The 21,673-nt window shown below is 52.1% G+C and overlaps 7 protein-coding genes across 7 annotated transcripts; 5 read left to right on the plus strand and 2 right to left on the minus strand.

Annotated features, from left to right (window-relative positions):
* Positions 1-711: 711 nt before the first annotated feature.
* AYL99_05361 (hypothetical protein) lies at positions 712-2,462 on the minus strand (the record flags this gene model as incomplete). Its single annotated transcript, XM_018836873.1, has 4 exons — positions 712-877; positions 1,005-1,780; positions 1,864-2,016; positions 2,109-2,462. The coding sequence occupies 4 exons, from the start codon at positions 2,460-2,462 to the stop codon at positions 712-714; spliced, it is 1,449 nt and encodes a 482-aa protein (XP_018693726.1).
* Positions 2,463-3,346: 884 nt separating this feature from the next.
* AYL99_05362 (hypothetical protein) lies at positions 3,347-5,217 on the plus strand (the record flags this gene model as incomplete). The annotated part of the gene is made up of 6 exons (XM_018836874.1): positions 3,347-3,962; positions 4,019-4,242; positions 4,296-4,423; positions 4,475-4,883; positions 4,939-4,990; positions 5,048-5,217. 6 exons carry the CDS (start codon positions 3,347-3,349, stop codon positions 5,215-5,217), a joined length of 1,599 nt encoding a protein of 532 aa, XP_018693727.1.
* A 147-nt stretch (positions 5,218-5,364) lies between these two features.
* On the minus strand, positions 5,365-7,112 carry AYL99_05363 (hypothetical protein; the record flags this gene model as incomplete). Its single annotated transcript, XM_018836875.1, has 3 exons — positions 5,365-5,396; positions 5,450-6,847; positions 6,902-7,112. 3 exons carry the CDS (start codon positions 7,110-7,112, stop codon positions 5,365-5,367), a joined length of 1,641 nt encoding a protein of 546 aa, XP_018693728.1.
* A 2,058-nt stretch (positions 7,113-9,170) lies between these two features.
* AYL99_05364 (hypothetical protein) lies at positions 9,171-14,935 on the plus strand (the record flags this gene model as incomplete). Its single annotated transcript, XM_018836876.1, has 12 exons — positions 9,171-9,255; positions 9,314-9,655; positions 9,754-10,420; positions 10,473-11,972; positions 12,076-12,254; positions 12,373-12,718; positions 12,771-12,897; positions 12,956-13,420; positions 13,479-13,799; positions 13,901-14,011; positions 14,155-14,180; positions 14,239-14,935. 12 exons carry the CDS (start codon positions 9,171-9,173, stop codon positions 14,933-14,935), a joined length of 4,866 nt encoding a protein of 1,621 aa, XP_018693729.1.
* Positions 14,936-15,698: 763 nt separating this feature from the next.
* On the plus strand, positions 15,699-16,571 carry AYL99_05365 (hypothetical protein; the record flags this gene model as incomplete). The annotated part of the gene is made up of 1 exon (XM_018836877.1): positions 15,699-16,571. One exon carries the CDS (start codon positions 15,699-15,701, stop codon positions 16,569-16,571), a length of 873 nt encoding a protein of 290 aa, XP_018693730.1.
* A 538-nt stretch (positions 16,572-17,109) lies between these two features.
* AYL99_05366 (hypothetical protein) lies at positions 17,110-18,342 on the plus strand (the record flags this gene model as incomplete). The annotated part of the gene is made up of 3 exons (XM_018836878.1): positions 17,110-17,505; positions 17,553-17,982; positions 18,035-18,342. The coding sequence occupies 3 exons, from the start codon at positions 17,110-17,112 to the stop codon at positions 18,340-18,342; spliced, it is 1,134 nt and encodes a 377-aa protein (XP_018693731.1).
* Positions 18,343-19,018: 676 nt separating this feature from the next.
* Positions 19,019-20,822, plus strand: AYL99_05367 (hypothetical protein; the record flags this gene model as incomplete). Its single annotated transcript, XM_018836879.1, has 6 exons — positions 19,019-19,382; positions 19,431-19,551; positions 19,602-19,829; positions 19,883-20,003; positions 20,056-20,165; positions 20,264-20,822. The coding sequence occupies 6 exons, from the start codon at positions 19,019-19,021 to the stop codon at positions 20,820-20,822; spliced, it is 1,503 nt and encodes a 500-aa protein (XP_018693732.1).
* Positions 20,823-21,673: the final 851 nt, after the last annotated feature.

Genomic DNA, 21,673 nt, shown 5'->3' on the forward strand with positions numbered 1-21,673 from the left:
TGCTGCCTCGCTTGAGAGAAGGAAGGATTGTATTATTGAGTCACGATATGAATGAATGATGATGACCAGCAGCTGGCACAGGCACTGATTTACTTGGCCATCTCTTTTTCTTGCCCAATTTCCAAGTCATCCATCTCGTGGACCGGTGCCAATGGAAGGTATTCATCATGTTGTGTACAGAATGTAAAAACAGCCAGATATTTCCTGCTATGATAACGATAGATCTATCCCACTTGTTCGAGCCGCTGATTAAAATCTTCCTTTTCTCAGCCACGAAGTCCAGTGCCAGGGCAGCACACAAAGCGAATCCATAATATGGTCGTATTCGCGGTGACCCGTGGGGGTCGGGTGGGTGTTTCAGTAAGTAAGTAGTAGGGCAGTCAGTGGTCGCAGATACATACAGTAGCAGCCCACCTCCGCCGAGAGCAGCAGACGCACACAACCAACCGTACAAGATGGAAATAGAGCAAAATTGAGAAATTGTAACAATAGAAGAAGAAGAAGAAGAAGAAGAAGAAGAAAAAGAAGAAGAAAAAGGCCGTGCCGGCTTTTTTTTTTCTTTTAGATAGATCCCCTATCCAACGAAAACGCTAAATGGTGTAGTTCACGATTTCCCGTTCTATAAATTGCCCCGTCAGCCAACCAGGAAGAAAGGACATAAAATCCGACTGGCTCTGTCTTCCCATCCATCATACATGACATACGCCTCGTTCATGACACGACCTTCTCAAACACCAGCTTGCAGCTCTGGCCCTTGGGCCGGCTCGCGATGATCTGGTCCTCCATCTCCATGTCGCTGTCCATCTGGCTGGAGAGGGTTGTCCGATACTGCGAATAGACCTCGCGAAGGAGGAGCTTCATCTCGGCGATGGCGAGGCTGCGTTGTGAGCCACGAGGACCTTGGTTAGCGAGATCTTGCTCGGCGGATTGAGATGACGTAGGGGAGAAGGAGAAGTAGAAGAGAGATGAAGAAGGGGAGACGAAGGGGGGGAAATAAAACTCACTGTCGGCCCAAACAGCCCCTCCCGCCGCTGGAGAAGGCGAAGAACAATCTGTTCCGCTCGGCCTCGCCGGCCTTGTCGAGCCAGCGCTCCGGCAAGAATTCCAACGGCTGGGGAAACACCGCGGGATCTTTGTGCAGCGTGTACGCCTGACAGCTGACGATCGTCCCCTCGGGGATGAAGTGGCCTTCGATCACGCTGCCCCCGGCGGGGACGTATCGCGGCATGGACATCGGTATGGGCGGAAAACAGCGCAGGCCTTCCTTGACCACGGCGTCGAGGTAGGGGAGCTGGTCGAACGGGACCGCCGCGGCGCTGTTCTCGGCGAGTTCCTGGCGCAGCCGGTCCTGGATGCGCTGGGAGGCCGGCCTGGGCAGCGAGAGGTGGTGCATGAGGAAGCACAGCGCGTCGCCGGTCGTGTCGACGCCCGCGGCCAGGTGGTCTTTGCACTCGGCGGGCACGGCGCGGGGGGCCATGGTGGGCGTCGCCTTGGCCTGGGCCTGCAGCTTCGCGAGCAGGCTGAACGGTGACGGGGAGGGGAGGGCGCTGGTCCGGAGCACATACTCGTTCGACAGCGGCGCGGGCTTCGGCGGGCTGAGCGCGTGGACCACACCCGACAGCCACGGCATGTAGTAGATGGCGACGTTACTTTTCAAGCTGTCGTGATAGGACAATTCTTGCATCAGGCGCAGATCCTTCTCGTCCCTGTTGGCGTGCGTGCCGTACGGGTGGAACAGCTGATGCGTCACCCCGTCCAGGGCGAAGCAATGGAGTGATACCTGGGGCGCCGTCAGTCTGCAGAGCTCAGGGCTATTAATCTAGCATGGCCAATCAGAAAAAAATGTCAATTCGGATTCCTTACATAGATGTCCGCAAACCCATCACTCCCGTGACATTGGGCCAGGCACTTGTTTACAAAGTCGCGGGCGTGCTGGACGATGCCGTTCAGGACGTCGGGCTTCATGATGCTCGTGTTGGCGTACCGGTCGGCCAGGTAGCGCTTCATGTAGCTATGCTAGAAACCGCCATGATCAGAGTTAGCCGACACATTCTCAAGAACCCTAACCACAGAGAGAGAGGTTTCTCTAGAATATTGAGAATACATACCTCCGCGCGTGGCAGCGTCGAGAACAGCGTCCGCGTGCCGAACTGGGTGAACAGTGAGTAGAAGGGCGTCTTGTCGTAGCCACTGCCGCCGGACATGTAGATCTCCTTGGCGGCGTCGGCGGTCGCGAACGACACCTCGTGCGGGCTCAGCCGCACCACGGGTCCGTACCGCTGGTGCAGGGCGTGGATGTACAGTCGGCGCCCGTGCGTGAACTCGCGGTACTGCAGCACCAGCGACGTCCATGCCGTGTACCAGGGTCCTGGTAGTTTGGATATCGGAGAACGTAGTCTCTGCAGGACTGAGACCAGGACGCCAACGAGTAGGATGTACGGTAGGAGGTAGAGAAGCAGCATGGTGCTGGATGATGATAGAGGGCTGGTTTGGATATCGGGACGGTGTGGGTGGTGAAGAATGTCCCCGACTTATCCGGTGCACGGAAGAAGTCTGCGCACTGTTCTTGTTCCTGGCGGCTGGAGTCCTGTTGGAAGGCGTGAGGCACTGATAAGGCTGGTCATAGACCTGTGAGCACTATATATGATGGATTGAGGAGGCTCAGTGATCGAATCAAGCCGCGATTTGACAGATCACTCCCAAGCGGGAAGGTTGTGGCGACGAGGGTATATAGCCACCACCACAATGCGGACTTGGCACGTTGGCTATTCCATTTCATCACCCAGAAGATAATAATGAGGCGACAGGGGAGTGATGGGATGGGAAGATCAGGTGGTGCTGGCTGTGGTGTTGTTTGGTATCTTTCCGTCGTATCTCGCTGTCGCCGGCCGTCTCCTCATCCTTCCCCATTGGGACTGGGTGGAGCCTGTGTCATAGTAATATGGCAAATACCACCGATAAAGTTCAATTTCATTTGCTAATCGCCCGCACATTACTGCGTAGATGGGCGCATATGGCCGGAAAGGCTCTCGGGCCATGTCCTATCGCTGTCTGCTCCCTGTCTAGCCTTCTCGTCTCCTCAACTTTCCTTCTCCAGTATAGCCCCGTGTCATGCGTCGTGGCCATCTTGGGGCAAAACAAGCCTTCGATACAAGAAGCATAAACCGAGTTCTTATCTTGACTCTCTCGTCTTACGTCTTCCAGTCCATGTGTCTTAGGGGTTCTTGACGAGTATATATGGGCTGTCAACCCACCGTGATCCATCGCAGGTGACAAGTCCAGGACCCCGCCCCGCTCTTTTCATTACCCAATACTTTCCAACCCCCCTGGTCCCTCGACTGCCAACATGTCCTCAGAGGTGAATAGCATCGAGAAGAACCCCATGGCGGCCGATGTTACCGCACAAAACCCCCCCGTGGACGTGGCCGACCTGTACCAACTGCCGGTCGAGGCTAGCGACAAACCACTGGTACCTACGCCGACCAAGGACTCCTTCGACCCCTTGAACTGGTCCGCGCTGCAGAAATACAACATCATTGGCATCGTGTGCTTCTTTTACTTCCTGTTGACCTACTTGACCACTGCCCCGGTGCCCTCGTTTTCGCTGCTCGAGGAGCAATTCGATGCCTCGTACAACCAAGTCAACTGGTCCTTCGGAATCTCAGCCTTTGGTCTCGCTTTTGGCCCTCTGGTCACCTCGTCGCTGGCGGAGACATACGGCCGTCGGGTGGTGACCATCGTGGCCACGGCGACTGCAGTGCTGGCTAGTGGTTGTACCTCGATCAAGGGACAATCAATCGGCCAGTACATGGCAGCCAGGTTCTTCCAGGGGTTTGCGGCGGGCCCGGCAGCGAACGTGGGCCTCAGCATCATCAATGACATCTCCTGGGAGCACGAGCGAGGCTATCGAATTGGTCTCTGGGCCATGTCTGCAAACATAGGGAGTGTGCTGGGTGGTCTCAGTAAGCCTGCCGTCCCTTTCGAGTGAAAGAGTAGAGAACTAACCACGACATGACAGTTGGCGGGTTCATAGCCACCGTGAACCAATACTGGGTGGCTTACCACGTCACCATAGCTTTCGCATTTCTCTTGCTCTGGGAACTTCTGTTTCTGCCAGAAACCCAATATCCCCGCGCTCATGTTGTGGCTCTGGAGCTGCAACAAGCCGCGGCGAAGGCGCGTGGTGAGACCCTGCAGGATACGGCCGTGGACATCAAAAGAACTAAGCAACTCCCCTGGCTCGTGAGACATGTTCTAGGAAGCAATGAAGCCATGACATACTGACACCCTTCCAGAACATCTACAAAATCCCAGGGGTTTCCCATCCGAAACCTTGGGCGACCCTGATCACATTCTGCAAGTTGTGGGCGTACCCCAAGTTGGTTGCCAGCGTATGTGGATACATATTTCTGCATTATTGGTGGTAAGTCGCCCTGATAGCGTATCCCGCTGAACAAGGACTGAAAGAAGACAGGATCGTGGCTCTTCTTTCCATGATTCCCGCAGCGTACTATGAGTACAAAATCCAGATTCAAGGTTTGTTCTTCACAGGAGCCCTGATCGGAGTTATCTTTGCCGAGATATTCTGCTCGGGTCATTTGAGCGACTGGATCGTTGTCCGGCTTGCGAGCCATAATCACGGCCAACGGGTGCCGGAAATGCGGCTGTGGCTGGGCTACCCTGGCGCTCTTCTCTCTGCTGTCGGTCTTGCCGTCTGGGGAGCTTCGGTACAGAAAGGATGGCACTGGATGGTTGGTCAGGTGGCCCTCTTCTTGTTTGCAGTCGGCCTTCAAGCGGGAAACACCACGTTGTCCACATATATTGTGGACAGCTACCCGGAGCACGCCATTGAGGTCATAACATTTTATTCCGTCATCATCAATGTGAGTGAACACCTACCTGCCTGAGCACCATAACATTCGGGACTGACTGGAAAAGATGTCGGCATTTATTGTTCCCTGGTATATTTACGACTGGACCGCCGCTGTTGGTAAGGAACACATCGAGTCTCTCTCTTGCAAAGATGGATGCTGACCTTTGCGCCCAGGTTATGGATGGTGCTTCGGTACTCAGGCAATTATCTGCGCCGTTTGTCTGCCAGTCGTTTATTTTGTACTCCATCGATGGGGTAATAGGTGGGTCAAGCCCATAGTGCTCTCGTCCGATGAATTACCGGATGAACCGAGAGTCGAAAGTAGTGTACAGCAGGAGAAATGAGTTCCTCGGCTATGGCGTCAACAGGGCGCCTCCGTCAGAAGAAAAGAGAAGAGCAACTTGGTCGTTGCCATTAGGACGCATTCTGGGCCGTGTGGGGCTGAACAGCAGATGGCCCTTATGGAATACGGAACAGCACATCTGCTCAACTCAATATGGCAGAAAATCCCAGTTCCTTTGACCTATATTCTCGTCAGTCTATGCTTTCGTACACCGTGCTGTAGATATAACCCACGCGAAAAGTCTTCCCATGCAATCCCGGAAGCTTCTGACTCACGCCAAAAGGCTTCGAGCACTTGTAACGCACGTTTCATGTTTGGTAGACGTAGAAGGGTGAACATGTTGGTCAATAACTGCGCAATCTTGCAGCGTTCGGCACCTGTAGCTTCGCAGCCGGCAGTGAACAGGGGTGTTGTCAGCAGGGTTAGGGGCGACAAGGTTGCAGCAGGTCTGATGCTCTCGACACATTCCACAATCCTTTTGACGGCTTCTTGGACGACTGCAGCATTGGGCGGAAGCCGCGAAACTCGTCGATGGATGTGAATGAGCGCGGTTTGTTGGTAGGCTTCGTTACAAAGCAAGAATTCCTTTGACTCCTCCACAGACAAATCACGAGTGCCAGATATGTTGAACACTGTCGTCCGGGCCTTATCACGCTCAATCATCCTTCGGACCGCCATCTCCAGGAGATCGGCTTCACGCAAGAAGTCATGTTCAGAAAGCCTGGGGTGTCGGCCGGGATCATCAACTGCACGTCGTCTCTCCCAAGCGACGGCTCCGATCTCTCGAAACACGGCAGAAACGTCTTCCGCACAGCCGGTGTACATGTCAATGCAGACATCCGCCTCTCCCTTTTCGCCAATGAGAGATCGTGGTCCACCACACGCGATTTGGCCCGCCGATAGCCCTTCGGTTGTGACAGAAACCAGCGCTTCGGTGATGTTATACCACCGCTGCAAAAAGAGGAGCGAGGGATCCTGCTCAAACACTCGCGCCCCGTCCACGGATCTTTCACACGACGACAATAAGGCTCGGGCCCCCAGAAAGTGAGCTCTCCAAGCCCGAAGAGAGTGGGACCCAGAGATGGCCTCACAGAGGAACAGTGTGCGAGTGGTGGCAACTTTTGCTGCCAGTGGGCTGGATCTTGGGTCGCGGAGCTCTTGACGCAGATGGCGTATGCTTGTAGCCATCAGGTGGGTGACAAGTCTTTGAGCACGGTCATTCATCTCGTTTTCGGTGGTAGATGTCAAGGAATTCCGATGAATAGCAGCTAGGGCTAGGGTGGCATGAAGCAGGGCGGGGTTCCCGAGGGCCATGGGTAATATCAACTCACAGACCTCTTGATGGACAACAGTGTGTGAAGCCAGAGCCATGGAGGCGTTGCAAGTGAAGTATTGGAGGAGCGCGCGATTGTTCCAAGGAATGAACGACAACATGTCGACGTGGCTTGGGACGTGAATGGGTACCTGTTGGCTGACTTGAATTAAATCCAAGGAGGTCTCGTCCTCGACTACCGGCTCAGCCGTTACTGATTGTGTCTCGGTGCTCAGAGGTAGTTCGCATAACGACGTCTCTGATGCGTCAGCGCTGGTGGCCGACGCTGAAGTATATATAAATCCTCCATAAGTAGTCGCTGCTGCGCAGTTAGTCTCTGATGCACTGGAATCACTGTCGTTGGCTAACCTACCGGCTTTTCGGGCTCCTCCGTCTTTCTTTGCTAGACAGGCTCCAAATCGCGATTGTTCGAACGGGCGACCTCCAAACCTCAGCGGCTTCTGGTAAGCACAAGCTATCCCGTCTTTCTCACATCGCGCACATTGCGGCTTCTGCTCTCCACACTTTTGCCGTCGCTTCCTACACCGAACGCAGCCATTCCAGGACCGGGAAGGGGGTGTCATGATTGCTACGTCAATGCTGTCTGTGTCCTCGGTCGCAAGATCAACGCTGCGCCTTGTGGAAGCATTGCTCAAGTACAGAAGCCCGATTGTCTGTATAGGGCAGAACAAAGAGAAGAAAGCCGGTGGACCAATTCAGGGTGATGGAGACATTAGCGTTGGATAACAAGAAGTCTGGGTGGTCACTGGTGGTGGGTGGGTGGTGCAGCTGAGGAGGCGGACTACTCCGGAACAAGGGAGAATCTTTAATCCATTGAGACTAAGCCGTAAAGGGAATGATGAAGCGACAGTATCTCAATCCATCCCCCATTGAGTCCCTCAGTGTATGGCCAAGCTGTATCGAAGTTTAAGATATAAAGTATGCGATAAATTTCACGCTTCAACGTATTTCTCGAGCCAGCGTCTCAATCACAGACTACCAAAAATGCCAGCCCGCCTTTCGACTCGGCTCAGCATACGCTGGGTCCCAGGTGAAGCATCAGAACCCACCGATACGTTGATCATTGGTGTGGGAGGCTGGTATGTCGACCTTCGCATCACTAAGGCTGATGGCTCGATCGATTGGGCAATGGCTGGTGAAAGGCTCATATTGTCACAGGAGCCATGTAGGTGGTATCCCCTTGCGCCCTTTCTCCTGGTCAGGCTTTTCGCTGAGACAAGTCCTAGTAACGTGCAAATGGACTCATTGGATTGATTCGAGGGGATACACGGAGCCTGATATCGGTAGTTTCCAACCTGCGCTTGAATCAACCGACAGCATCGAAACAGGCAGCATGCTTCACCCCGAGACCAATAGGATGACACCCTATGAGGAAGTCTGGCGGACCCTCTCTGCTTCCTTCACGGAGCATTTTCATTATGCCTGGATCTTGCGCAGCGAGGATGGTCATACATTTTTGGGACAGATTGGGGGAGATTTTCTTGCTTTGAAGGGCGGCAACGAGGGGCCAGCAGGGATGACGGGGTTCTGCGCAAGGAGAGAAACTTGGGAAGATACGAAGGCTGACTGGGTGACGAAATACGAGGCAGGAGACGAACAAAATCTTCGAGCTCTCCCCAGGCGGGCGGATGGTCAGCAGAATTTTCCGGGCAAGGGTATACAACAATGGGAGGAAGACCGCAAAGAAGGGGATATTGTGGATGCCTTCGGAGAAAAGTACATCGTATGTGCCATTGAAAAGTTGAACTAACTACGATGGACGCATCTTTCGGTCTGGAAGCTATGGCAGTTGAAGTCAGCATAGGGCTAACAGAAAAAAGGAGTGGAGATGTCGAGGAATAGAAAGGGATTGCACTAACTAACTTCAGGAGCGAGGACCACATTGCCGAGTCAAAGGGCCACTTCTGTTGAGCTTCCACATTTGTATGTGTGCACGGTTAACTTAGACGACTATTCACGAGTCGACTGAAGGCAGCAAAGTAGAGGCGGAAAGGTACATGCACTACCGAGTATGTTGTAGGAGCGACTAAACATACCAAGACGGCGAGACGGGAAACGAAAGAAGGTTAAAGTTGCTTAAGGAAACTTAAACTTCATTCCATGCGACCGACTTGAGTATCTGCAATGCTTCCAAAGTGTGTAGGGCACCAAGGAGTTAATGAATACTGGTCCCAAAGGGTACACCAAGCTCCTGGTTGTCGACTTGCCGGCATGCGTGACAAGCGAAATGGCGGCGCTCCGACGGGTCCAATCTGGGGTTGACTTATTCAACGGCACCGTCTCGGGGAGTGACAGCTCACCATTGTTCTTGGGTGATTGGATAAAGACTGCACCTACTGCAGCAAAGCCATGTCGCTAGCCAGCGGAAGCTCGGCAACAGCCATACCCAGTAAGAACGACATGCGGCCACCCATCCGACATGCCCTCCACGAGACGACTAAATCCTCCAACCCCCCTCCCAGATTCTTTCCCATCACTCTGCTCAGCGAAATTGTCAATTCACCTCAACGCACTCTCAGTTTAGTACCAGTTCAGCTGCAAAACATCCCCCTGGATTGCTGTCTTGACCGCTTGTTGTGCGTGTGAGGATCTCCCAAAGATACAGGAATCCTCAGAACTCAATGGATACTCTTGGTGAGGCTGAGGCTGAGGCTGAGGCTGGTGCTGGCGAAGCTTCCAACACGTCAACTCACACAAATGATAATGGTATGGCGACCTCAGCACGCCTCGAGCATATGTTAATCAATTTATTTATTTTTTTCAGCCACAACACCAACCTTTCGCGACTTCACACTGGACAACAGCAAAGTATTGTCGCCGCCGAAAGGGGAAAGAACCAAAACGGACATTGCCTTCGGGGACCAGGGCACAATAGGGTATATCAGCGAGGATGGTGAGCTCGTGATGATGACGAAATACCTCGACGTCGGAAATACTGGCATGGTCACAGCTGCGGCACAAGTGTCCGAGGCTGTACTCGTGATGGTACTGGGAGAACAGTTGAGCGCCACTGCTGGAGGCATTGGATTGCGCCCATATCATTACATCGACGATCCCCGGGTCGAATTCGTTCACGATCGCTGGCCAAGGGTATCGTTCATCCTGCGTAAGTTCTATACTACTAATCTTGTACATAATGCTTCTCAATAAACCTTGCTTTGTTCTGGAGATGCTGCAGAGCACCGAACTGACAGTTATCCTTAGAAGAGATTGCCCAAGTTACAGTCCAGTATATTGTCCAAGATGGTTGTGTCATCCAACAGTACGTTGTTAAGAGTTTGTCAGACGAGCCCCAAGAGCTGGTATTCAGGATCGACATGGATATTGGTCTATGGCCTACATCGCACGTCAGGCAACAGTACGATGTATACGACAATTCCGACATGACTCTTGAATCAGACCCTGAAGATCCGGTTGTACGGCGCAAAGGGGAACCGAAGCCAAAGCCGGGTTTCGATTTCCCATCTCCCTCAATCGGGGAATTGGTGTTAAGCTTCGCCCTGTTCGAGGATGGCAAGGCAATAAATGTTGAGTTCGAGTCCAGCAATCTCTTTGCTTACTACACAATCGAGCTCAGTGAAAACCAAACGCATGAGCTGACAGCAAAGTATCACTTGGGAGCGAAAGAATCGGGCATTGAGCCAGACGTAGATATACAGAAGTATGTCGATGTCTGCAGCTTCTTAACCCAAGAGAGCGAACAATATGGTTCTTGGAATTGGGATCCCAAAGACGTATCCGGGTTTGTCTTGAGACGCACATTAGAACACATCCTTTCCGTATGTGCGGTTCCGATGGCCAGAGAGGGCGAGAAGTCGGCCTTGATAGCGATCACGGATGGTGAGATGCTTGATCCCACACTTTTATACAGGTTGGTCAATTCCATGGTAGGTGTTGGTTGATGAAATGCTGATCTTCTGTAGCTCTCCGTTTAGGTTTCTCACCAGGATGTCTGAATTACTAAAAAGTGACACCAAAAACACTATTGCGGATCCGAAATTGAAAGACTATCTGCAGCGTCGCATCAAGCATACTTGCATCGGCGCTCTGAGGTGGTGGTACGACCATGCTGAAGTCGATGATGACGGCGGTTGGTTTCAAACTCCCTATTTCATTTCCGGCAAGAGGATGCCTGGGCCACCAGAGCCCGGCCGGTTCCTTACGCCACTGATTGAAATGTTCCACGAATTTATCACAGCATTCCCCGAAGAGCAAACACTCGTCGAGAAGAGCCTTCAGCAAAAGCAGGTTACCTGCTTCTTGGAAGGAGTGTGGAAGCAGCGACATAAAGCTTCAAAACTATGGATCGACAAAGAAATCAGCCACTCGATTGATTGGTATGATCATGACTACAACGACAACAACGAAATCAAGCTACCCCATTACAGTCTCGTGTTTCTGATATGTCTTTGGAGGAGCCTTCGATTTCTGCAAAAGATTTGTGAGACCAGGGAGTTAGAATCCACACCGAACAGAGGCGTCTCTAGCCGAATCAAACTTCCTTCTGCTCCTCCAACACCAGCTGTATCAACACAGAAAAGGAATCTCTCGATTACAAGTATTGATATGGACCCAAGGCAACTCATTGCCCAGGAGGGAGGTGGTAGTCACTCAGACCCAAAGAATACTGAGATGCAGGACCCGCTTGAGGAGCTCAACAAAAGAATGAACGAGGAGCTAGATGACTGTAGGAAGGAAATTAATGACTGTCTTCAGAGACTGGATCCAGCTGCTATTCGCTCCAAGATATTTGAGAGGTTCATTTTCACCCCTCCAGCAACCAATCCGGATTCAGATTCTCGAGGCGAGAACTCTGCTTGGATAGCCGTGTGCCGGTCCGCCAGGTCACTGATACCTCGATCCGATTTCCACAGAAGTGATTACCGCCTCTCCGATGCGGTCAACTGGGGCTTCTTCGATGACGAGTCGGGGGGACTGCTTCCTGCGTGGGTTGAGACAGTCAAACTACAAGATAAAACAGACAACGACTGGGACTCTCCAATATATTATGCATTTGCAATCTCTCGAAGTGATCAGGAACATTTAGATAGTGGAAGCGATCCTACCGGCGAGGGTGGAAAAAACTCGCTTGCTGCAAGAGATGGGTCTATCCTTGATGGCAAGCAACAGAGGTCGACGAATTCAACACTTGAACGAGACAAAAGCGTGACCGATACTTCAGGAGGCTCAGAGTCCTCAAGTAAAGTCGTCACATTTGAGGATAAGGACAAGGAGAGTCCGTCTAGGGTACAGTATTTTCGACATACGCTATTGCGATCCGCACTCTCCAGTGGTCTACTTGCGCATGACCTCGATGTTTCCAGGAGACCCGTTCAAGTGGTCTATCCCTTTCAGCCAGAGCTTCGGTACGAAGCCGCCTACCGTCTTTTGGCTTCTGACTTTAAAGCCATTCTACCGCGAACGTAAGTGCTCGTCAATATGGATTCCCCAAGATTCCTCCAAGTTCATAGCTACTCTTCAAACCCGCCTTCCTGAATCGAGCTTTTGACATTTTGTGTGGAGCAGTCAGAAACTCGTCGTGAGCCGCTTGGATATATTGGAGGTTGACAAAGACGACAAGCAAACGAGGAGAGACAAAGAAGATCTTTCCGAAGAAAGGCGAAAAGCCCTCAAGAGAAAGCGGAAAGCCAGAACTGGCAAGATGCCCATAATATCACAAGCCGGTGAAAAGCGCATTGTGGAGTGTGAGTTCTATCCTTCCTTATACTCCGTCAGCGACTCGACATCTTTCTGCCGCAAGTCACTAAAGTTATGCATGTGTCTTCCCCGTCACTCAGTGCCATACTAACATAAATGAGGCAGACCCTGAGCTTGAATGGCTTTACCATGAAATGCCATGCTTTCGAGAGCGCGATAAGGTCGACATACGCGGCCAAGAGTCGTCCCCGTCAGATAGAGCACTTCCGAAGACCCTCAGAACGGAGCTCGAAAAGCTCAGAAAACTGACAGTCCAGAACGAAGGTGAGGTCGAACAACCGACGGTGGACGACCTAAAGGCGCTCGCAATCGATGTACGCAGAAATACGAACATGAGAGCCGTTCCTAACATGAAACAATTGTGGAAAGAAAGCCTCTTGAAAGATTCCTCTGAATTGGATAACTTTCTGAGAGACACAAGGACTAGGGATGAGGCCAAGAAGCGGTTGATGTAAGTGTCGCCGCATTTGATTCGCGTAGCCGCCTTCCTAACCCTGTGAAAGTATGCTATATTCGCCAACAAACTACTCCGTCTTGGTGGTGTATGCGCGCTGCCCGCCTTCAGAGCAGAGCTCGATTGCTCGTTTTATTAAACGTCATGCGAAGTTCTCAAACATGGCTTCAAAAGCAGTAAGACTACTCACCGTCCAATTGGGCGTTACCGACTGCGGCTGCTGACAGGATTTAGACCAGCCGGCTTGCGAACCTTTGGACGACAGAGCTTCACATTAGCTTTTTCAAAATATTCTCGAGAGAAATTACTTTGGACAACCAGGAGGCTGAATTTGTGAACCTTTCATCGAATTACCGGTTGGATGGTCCATCTAAATCACATTTTCTCTGTAGGGCTACGAGGAGCTTTCGAACAGTGGGCGATATGTACGACAGATCTTGGACGTGCTGGGTCTTGTCTGCAGTCCCTGAAGAGAAGACAGACAGTGATGAAGAGGTATCGCCTTGGGAATATTCCAGCGACGACGATTCCGCCGGAGGAAAGAAGCTTCCCTGGAATAAATGGATGTCAATAGCGAACGACGAATTCCACCACCAGAGGACGGTGCTCGAGATCCGACTGTTTGAGAAAATCGCCAAAGAGGCCCTCGCAAGCACCAAAGCGGTTCTTCATACCGTGGATGAGTATCTCAATCACCAGGTAAATTGAAGCGATGCTGTTGTGCAAGATCAGAAGACATGCTTATCGTGTTAACCAGGTCATCCGTTTCCCTCCAGGGGCTTCCAACTCTTCTTTCATCTTTGGGAGCAAACGTAACCTCGAGATGTACGCTCAGATCATTGCTCTCCTTAAGGGATTTCAGAACAACTCCGAAGCCATCAACAAAGCAGCGAAAGACTGGAACGAGGGAGGACCACAAGCTTCAGAAAAGCCACGGTGGTCAAAATCCGACGAAGCCAAGTACGGGACGAAGCTAAGTCAAGAGTCCGGGCGCAGTCGTCGAACTATTGACGATCTGCTAGAGCAGAGCGAAAAGATACGGAATAAGATCTTGGAGGTTGAACGGGCAAACGAAAGGGTGAGTCGACATGAGCTTTGCTTTCCTGCCTTTGCCTTCCATGTCATTGATGTTGCACACCAACTGACCTTTTCCTGTCTTGGTGGTGGGTGGATCTGCAGACCATATCTGAACTCTCGGTGAACCTCACCATCGTTCAGAGCCGGACAGATGAAAATGTGCGCCTTTTCACCTACGCAACCGTGATTTTCCTTCCTTTGGGCTTCTCGTCGGTGAGTTATGGCTCTTCCTCAATTCCGTGAGCAGTACACCATGAGAAACTACCCCTGTCGCAAGCCAGGCCGGTGTGTCAATCTCTGATTGGCCTTACTCCTGCTTAATGGGAGTTCCGTTGCTAACGACATGGACATCATAGAGCTTATTTAGCATGGGAGGATCACCGTATGCAAACTCTCTGTTCCTGCGGAAATCCGGTAACGGGAGCTAATGGGTTTTCCAGGTCTCACACCACGATTCGGGCTTTTGCAGTGACTGTATTCGTCGTCCTCGTCGTTACCGTGATGATGTTGATGAACGTGAAGAGTTTCGCCTGGGGCGCCCAAGAACTCACCGATTCATTCATCGACGGCACGCAGGGCAGAATGGAGAAAAGCACGAATGTCTTCTGGGGAGGCAAGGCAAAGGCCCTCAAGGAGCAACGGCTTCGCGAAGAAGGGTACCTGCAGTCCCAGTCACCAGAGAAGGACTCGGAGAAGAGGTCCGGAAAGAGCTCGAAGTTGCCGGTCCCCGAGACCGAAAAGCCGCCTCCGAGCAAGCTCTGGTACCTTGGCTTCTGGGCATGGTCCTGCTTTGCCATCGTCATCCTGCCTGTGACCTGGACGTCGCGTGCTCTGACGAAGCTGAAACAAGCCAGCGGACGGGAAAAGGAAGATACGAGTGACAATGGTGATAGCGATGAAGAAATAGAAGGGAATTCTACTAATTCTGACGCCCCGAGCAGCAGGCATATGGGTCCGATGGGACGCGACCGCAGATTTCCGATCAGGAGGATGCTTCGCAAGGACAACTCGAAGACCGTGGTGACGACTGAGATTCGATCCAAGGCCAGCTCCTCGCCTCGGTCCACCGATCAACAGCAAGAGGTTGACATCGAGGCTCAAGCGTCGAGGGGAGCCAGCATCCATTTTGCTGAATGACATTGACGACGGCGTATTTCTATATCAATCATATAGTAATATATATTTCGAGACGGGCCGGAACAGCCGAGAAGAAGAGGGGGACAGGATACTTTGCAATACTAATACTAATTCTTGGGCGGCAAGACGGCCATCACATCGAGAATGTGGGAAATAAATACCTGGTGCAACGAAGGCGTTTCGCATAGTCTTATCTTATTAAAACAAACATCTTCAGGGTACAGGAGGTCCTGCAAAAGCCAACTTGTTCGACATGATGTTCTGCCAGGGGGGTTTCATAATTTTTTTCCTTTGGGGGGAATGGGACCGTAGTATTGTCATGTAACAATAGGATTTCTGTCAGCCGTCAGACAATCCCACAAGCAGGTCTCCCCTTCTTAAGGTATTGCACTAGATCTTTCTATGGAAGAACCGATTCGCTAGCGCGGCTCCTACGTCGTAAATAGATCTTACGTGGAAGGTACCTAGGTAGCTTTCGGACACGCTTGGTGAAGGGTGTGGCGTTATATTCTAACACGAAGTATAAAGAGACCCCGCGGGCAATGGTGACGAAGATGCGATATGTCAACGTGGTAACCAACGCACGCGGTCTCCTTACACTTCCCTCCAGACCACAGGTTCTCGCAGTCCATAACTCTTGACGTGGCAGAGAAAAGGTCGAGACCGAGTACTTCCCAAGTATACGACGTTGTCACGAGGGTATAAGTTTGTTTAGCCCCAGCATAGGCTCAAACCTTCTGGTGACCGTCTCCTCTCTCCCATCATGCCGGTCCGCCCGGCCACCAGGTCCGATATACCTGCGATGGCGGAGATATACGCTGCAGCGTTCCAGAACGACTCATTGTTCCGGTTGCTATTCCCTCACTCAGAGCAGCACCCAGACGATTTTGTAGAGGCTGCCAGAGAGAGGCTTTCGCTGGCATGGTACGACTTCGGCCAAATCCTTATGGTGTCGTATCAGGCCAGCCCAGGAGATATGGGACAAGATCAGGATGAAGGAAGCGCCTTGCTGGCCAGTGGAGCACCGAAACAGATTGGAAGCGAGATGGTCACGGGCTTCGCGCTGTGGGAGCGGGTGGGAAAAGGATGGGAGCATGTACATGGGGCTTGGGGACGGTGGGACCCTCGTGAGTCTCGTATCTTTCCCACTGACAAAGCATGTCCTCTGAGCTCTTCCATTCCAGGTCTCTTGATCAAACCTACCGTGTCGACGTTCTACAGCGTGCGACGATATTTCTGGCCCAACAAAGCGGCAGTTCAGCCAACGGCAAAAGATCCCGACCCTTTGACTCTTTGGAACTTCGTGCCTCGCATACTCCCCTTCTGCGCTCACTTTTTCAGTGCGCCGCATCGCCAGATACGCTGGTCATTGGAGGTTCTCACTGTGCACCCCAGCCATCAGGGTAAAGGGTATGGTCGAGAGCTCGTCGAGGATGGACTGTTGAGAGCGAAGAAAGACCCGTCAGGGGACCTTCCCGTCTGCGTGGTCGCGGCGCATCGCAAGGAAGAGTTCTACCGCAAGGTCGGATTCAATGAGATAGTAGGGTATACGACCAAGACTGCCGACAAGGATGGCAAGAAAAATCCGTTGGGCCAGAATAATGTCGAGGGCGGAGCAGTGCTGTGGACGAAGTAAGATGGGAATCAGAATGGAACAGTGGACCTCCAAACGGTGCAAATCCGGCAAACATCCCAAACACGACAAATACGACTGCCATTTCCTTGGCAAATTGTACCGCTCATTCTTCTGACTGGACTATTCATTTCCCCTCCTTCTTTGTAACTTGACCCTGACAAGTCGACACCTTCCTTGAAATGAACCTCGGCTTGCAGCGAGGCGATGCAGCCCCAAGAGAATGCCCTGCTCATCCCAGGCGGAGAGGAGGGGTCTTTGGAGAAGTCCTAGACGATCTTGGGGGACCGTATCGCGGTCATTCGCTGGTCCGGGCTTGTAGCACGCGTTTCTGAGACGCAAGCACGCAATCGTCTCAGCCTTTGGTGAGAGATCGGACAAGGAGCACGCTGGACTAACCACTGCAACCCCGCATCTCAAGAGGCACGATGGTGCCTCTGCCTTTTTAAGCACCACCGCCCACACCACCTGACTGAAAGGTCTGACGGCTCTGTGAACCAAGATACTCCTCTTAACGTGACAGAGCAACACAGACCCGAAAATGGCGCCATCTGCCACCGACACTGAATCGGCGCCACAGCCAGCCAAACAGATACTGATCAAGCCGTGGAACCGGCCACAGTATACGAAAGAGGACCTTGATTGGGCTCCACTTACAACAATCGACCTATCCCGTTTTGATGAGGAAGGAGGCAAACAATCGTTGGCCAAACAACTTTATGATGCCGTAACGAGAGTCGGCTTCTGGACGGTGGTTAACAGTGGCATCGACGATAGCAAGGTGCTCCGCCAGTTCAGCTTCGGCAACACTTTTTTCAAGCAACCAGTCGAAGAAAAGCGTTTCTTCCCATGTAACTTTGCGGAAGGAGAGTACTTTGGCTACAGGGAGAACTCGCGCTGGGTTGGAGATAGTGGCGTCAAGGAGAACGTCGAGATGGTGTGTTCCTTACTTCAATTGACACTCAGCAAGCTCATCCTGTGCAGCTCAATATCCCAAAGCCCATTCCTATCTACGAGAATGTGCCGAAGCACCAAATTGTCCGTGAGAATTGGGAGGAGATTTCGGCATTCCATCGCGAATTGTGGGACAAGGTCCTTCGAAAGCTATATGTGCTCATTGCCATCATTCTTGAACTCCCGGAGAATTACTTCGTGGACGCACATGCCTACGATGGAGAGTCCGATGACCACCTTCGATATATGATCTACAATGTGAGAACTCAGGACGAATGGGACAGAGCTCAAGCGTATACCAAAGGGGGCCATACAGACTTTGGCAGCCTCACTTTACTGTTCTCACAGCACGTCGCAGGCCTACAGATCCGGACGCCTGAAGGGCAATGGAAGTGGGTAAAGCCTGTTGAAGGAGGCATCACGTGTAACGCCGCCGACACGTTGTCTTTCCTCACAAATGGTAAGACGCGACCGATGATCAGGAAATTCAGGATGGCTAAATGAAAGAACAGGCTTCATCAAATCAACAGTACACAGGGTTGTCACGCCTCCGAAAGATCAAATGCACATCCCTCGTCTAGGCTTGCTCTATTTCAGTCGCCCTGGAGCGAGGACTCCCATGAGGACCGTCCCGTCACCTCTCCTGGAGCGTCTTGGCCTTCTATCGGACGAGGACAAGAACCCGAACAAGTCAGTCCCGACAGGAACCGAATATGTGCGAGCGCGCGTCAAAGATGTGCATTACAAGAAAGTGATAGAAAAGCGCGAAGGGACCTCTTTCAACTTCAAGGGGATGAAAGTCCAGAACTACTACGACTGAGAGTGAGAAGCTGGAGATGTTTCTTCTGCAGTATTGTGAAGACAGATGTCCCGAGCAATGATGAACGGCATCCAGTAGCCTTGACCCAAGATCAGCCGTCGGTCGAACCCGTGGCCTGGCTGGTTCTAGAATGAGATTCCCTTACCCTACATTATCGAGTCTTGCCGCAGAGGCAAAAATTGTGGTGAGACGTGGCCGCTTAGCCCATAGTATATGCCACGTGTGGGATGCATTTGAGGAGCGTTTCAACGGTTCCGACGCCGTCTTCACAGCGTGAGAATCTTCTTATCATGAGCATTGGGCCCATCAGACCAGAGTCTAATTGCCGCAGGCGAACTCGTCGTTCGTGGCATTGCCGTCCATTGCACAATGTGCTTTAACCGCTCAACATGATTGGCTGACGAACCTCAATCCACCATGCAGTATTCCTTCCTCTTTCGGTTCAATGCGACTCAATGCTGCCATCAAGCTATCTCGGGAAAATCTCTGCAGCATGAATGGGGCGCTGGCGAGACTCGTCGCTTGGACTGTCGATTTTATCTCAAAGGGACAATATAATGCAGGCTGGCGCAACACCTGAAATGGAGGTCCGTCAGCTCCAGTTTCCCACGCTCGATGTCCCTCGACGATTTTGATTGCAGACTCCCCCAATCGTCCGGAACAGTAACTTGACGAGATGGAGTATGAGAAGCAGGTCCAGGAGACGAAGCTCCCTGCCTCGCACGACTACGATGCAGACCAAGAACGGGACGTCGCTGCCCACGCCGCACCTCTCGCCGAAGTGCCAAAGGGGAGATGGGAGCGATCTTGGCCAGTAATAGCTTGTGGAGCTGGGCTCTTCTCCGACGGCTATCTGAACGGTGTTATCGGCTCAGTGTCGACGATGCTGCAGCTCATTTATGGTGATCAGTACACCAAGTCATCGTACAAGAGTGCTGTCCCTAGTATTGCCTTTGCGGGCACCGTGGTTGGACATCTGTTCTTTGGGATTCTGAGCGACCATTGGTCTCGCCGTAATACGTTGCTCATTTCCACCATCAGTACGACTCTAACCGCCCGCAAACCCCGGTGCTAACGGAAGTGCATAGTCCTCATAATCTTTTCAATCCTCTGCGCCGGCGCCTATGGAGCAGGTGGCAGCACCCAAGGTCTCTTCGCTGCTCTGTCGGCCTATCGTTTTCTGATCGGCCTGGGTATTGGAGGAGAATAGTAAGGCTCTCTGTTCCCGTCGTGCTTTTCGTTGTACTGACACCATCAAGCCCTGCCGGGTCGGTTGGCGCGGCCGAATCGACCGGCGAACTCAAGAAAGGCCATCGCAACCGCTGGTTTATTCTCGCTACCGACTTTCAGATTGATCTGGGTTTTGTCATCAGTGCATTCGTCCCTATGATTGTGGTGCTTGCGACTGGCGAAAACCACTTGCGTGCGGCGTGGCGGATCTGTCTAGCATTAGGGGCCATTCCGCCACTGAGTCTGCTCTACCTCCGGTAAGCTGTCCCTGGTTAGATGTGATGGCACCATTGTTGCTGACGTCCCTCAGAATAAAACTTCAAGAACCGGAACAGTATAATCGCAACAAGATGCACAAGTTTCCGGTGTGGCTGATTGTCAAGTTCTATTGGTGGAGATGTACAGTCATTTCGGTCATCTGGTTTGTTTATGTGAGTCTTGTCATAGTGTCTGTCATCGAGGTCTGTTCTAACCAGGTAGTAGAACTTCTCCGCCTATTCCTTTGGCATCTTTGCGTCGTCATGGCTGGTCTTTATCCTCCCCACAAATGCACCTCTGTGGAAGAATTTCGGGATGGCTACAGCCATCAACAGGTGAGCTGCCCTGGTTGGAGACTGTGTCTCCGGCCGCATCGATCAGCGACGGCGTATTCTGGCTCAGGTTCAGAAACCAGACTGACAGATAATTGCAGTTTCTGGATTCCAGGTTCCCTCCTTGGTGCCTTCCTAGCGGACTGGATTGGTCCCAAGTGGTGTCTCATCTCGGGTGTTTTGTTGCAAGGTATCGTTGGTTTCGCCATGACGGGCGCCTATTCGGAGCTGAACCATCCTTCACGGGTTGCCGGGTTCATCATCCTGACCGGTATCTTCATGGCCTTGGGTGAAGTTGGACCCGGCGACAACATTGGCCTATTCGCATCCAAACTCTCTTCCACCCCGATCCGCGGACAGTTCTACGGTATTGCGGCGGCTTGGGGAAAAGTGGGCGCCTTTGTCGGCACTTATGTGTTTCCTCTTCTAATTGATGCTGCCGGCGACGACACGGTCAAGCAGGGCCAGTATCCCTTTTGGGTCAGCAGCAGTCTGTGCATCTTCAGCGCGGTTGTGGCGTTTGTGGGGCTGCCGAACGTTGGCCAGGGCATGATCGAGGAGGAAGACGAGAGATTCCGGCGATACTTGGAGGAGCACGGCTACGACACGAGCTCGTTGGGAACGAAGAAGTTTCGGGACGAGACGACCGGAGCTCTGTAGTCAGAGTGAGACGAGCTGCCTTGTTGGTTGAGGGGTTTTGAGAACATGGGCGGCAAGGGAGGCCACGCCTGAGAGAACAGTTTCAATCATGAGTTGAAGAGATACCAAGTGTATGATGCACAATAAAACATTCCATTGCATGCACTCGACAAGTCAACTGTTATTGTTTGGCAGTGAGTTAGTGGAAGGACATCAAATGTATCCCTCTATCTCTATACATACTACACCAACCATCTTTGTCTGGCGTCTCACTTGACCGGAGCACGACTCGGCGTCCAACGTGAAAGTGAATCCGAAAGACGAGGTCCACCTCCATCTCTTTACCAGTGATTATTACACGTCCCATATTCCCCCACAGTGGAAGTTTCTTCCTCGTGCCTGCCGTTGAGCTGACTCAGATGCTCGGATCCTGCGAGGTTGGAGAGAGACACTCCCGTCCATCGTATTCGGAGAAATAGAGCCTGTTGCTCTCATATGTGACATGGAAGAACAGCACCAAATCGACCATGAAGGGCTCTGCCTTGCAGCTTAACGGGATGATCGAGAACTAACTAAATAATGCGATATACCCTTGAGACATATACTATACCATCCGTGGTTCCTAGTTACAGCAAGAACAACAACGACAACAAGTTGGACGCATACGTGCATACGTCATAAAGGCACGAGAGGTTGGGACGATCGGCGCCCATCAAACGAGACGCGGCTGTGCGTGCCGATATTTAGTGGAGAGAAGCGAAAAGCTATGGTGACGAACAGATACGGCGACAGCGACAAGACGAAAGAAGCACGAGGGATCTTCAGGCCTCCCATCCTCCCCTGTTGTCGCGTTCTTTTCTATGGCTATGTAC

Source organism: Fonsecaea erecta (genome assembly GCF_001651985.1).
Source record: "Fonsecaea erecta strain CBS 125763 chromosome Unknown Scaff4, whole genome shotgun sequence".
Classification (NCBI taxonomy): Eukaryota; Fungi; Ascomycota; class Eurotiomycetes; order Chaetothyriales; family Herpotrichiellaceae; genus Fonsecaea; species Fonsecaea erecta.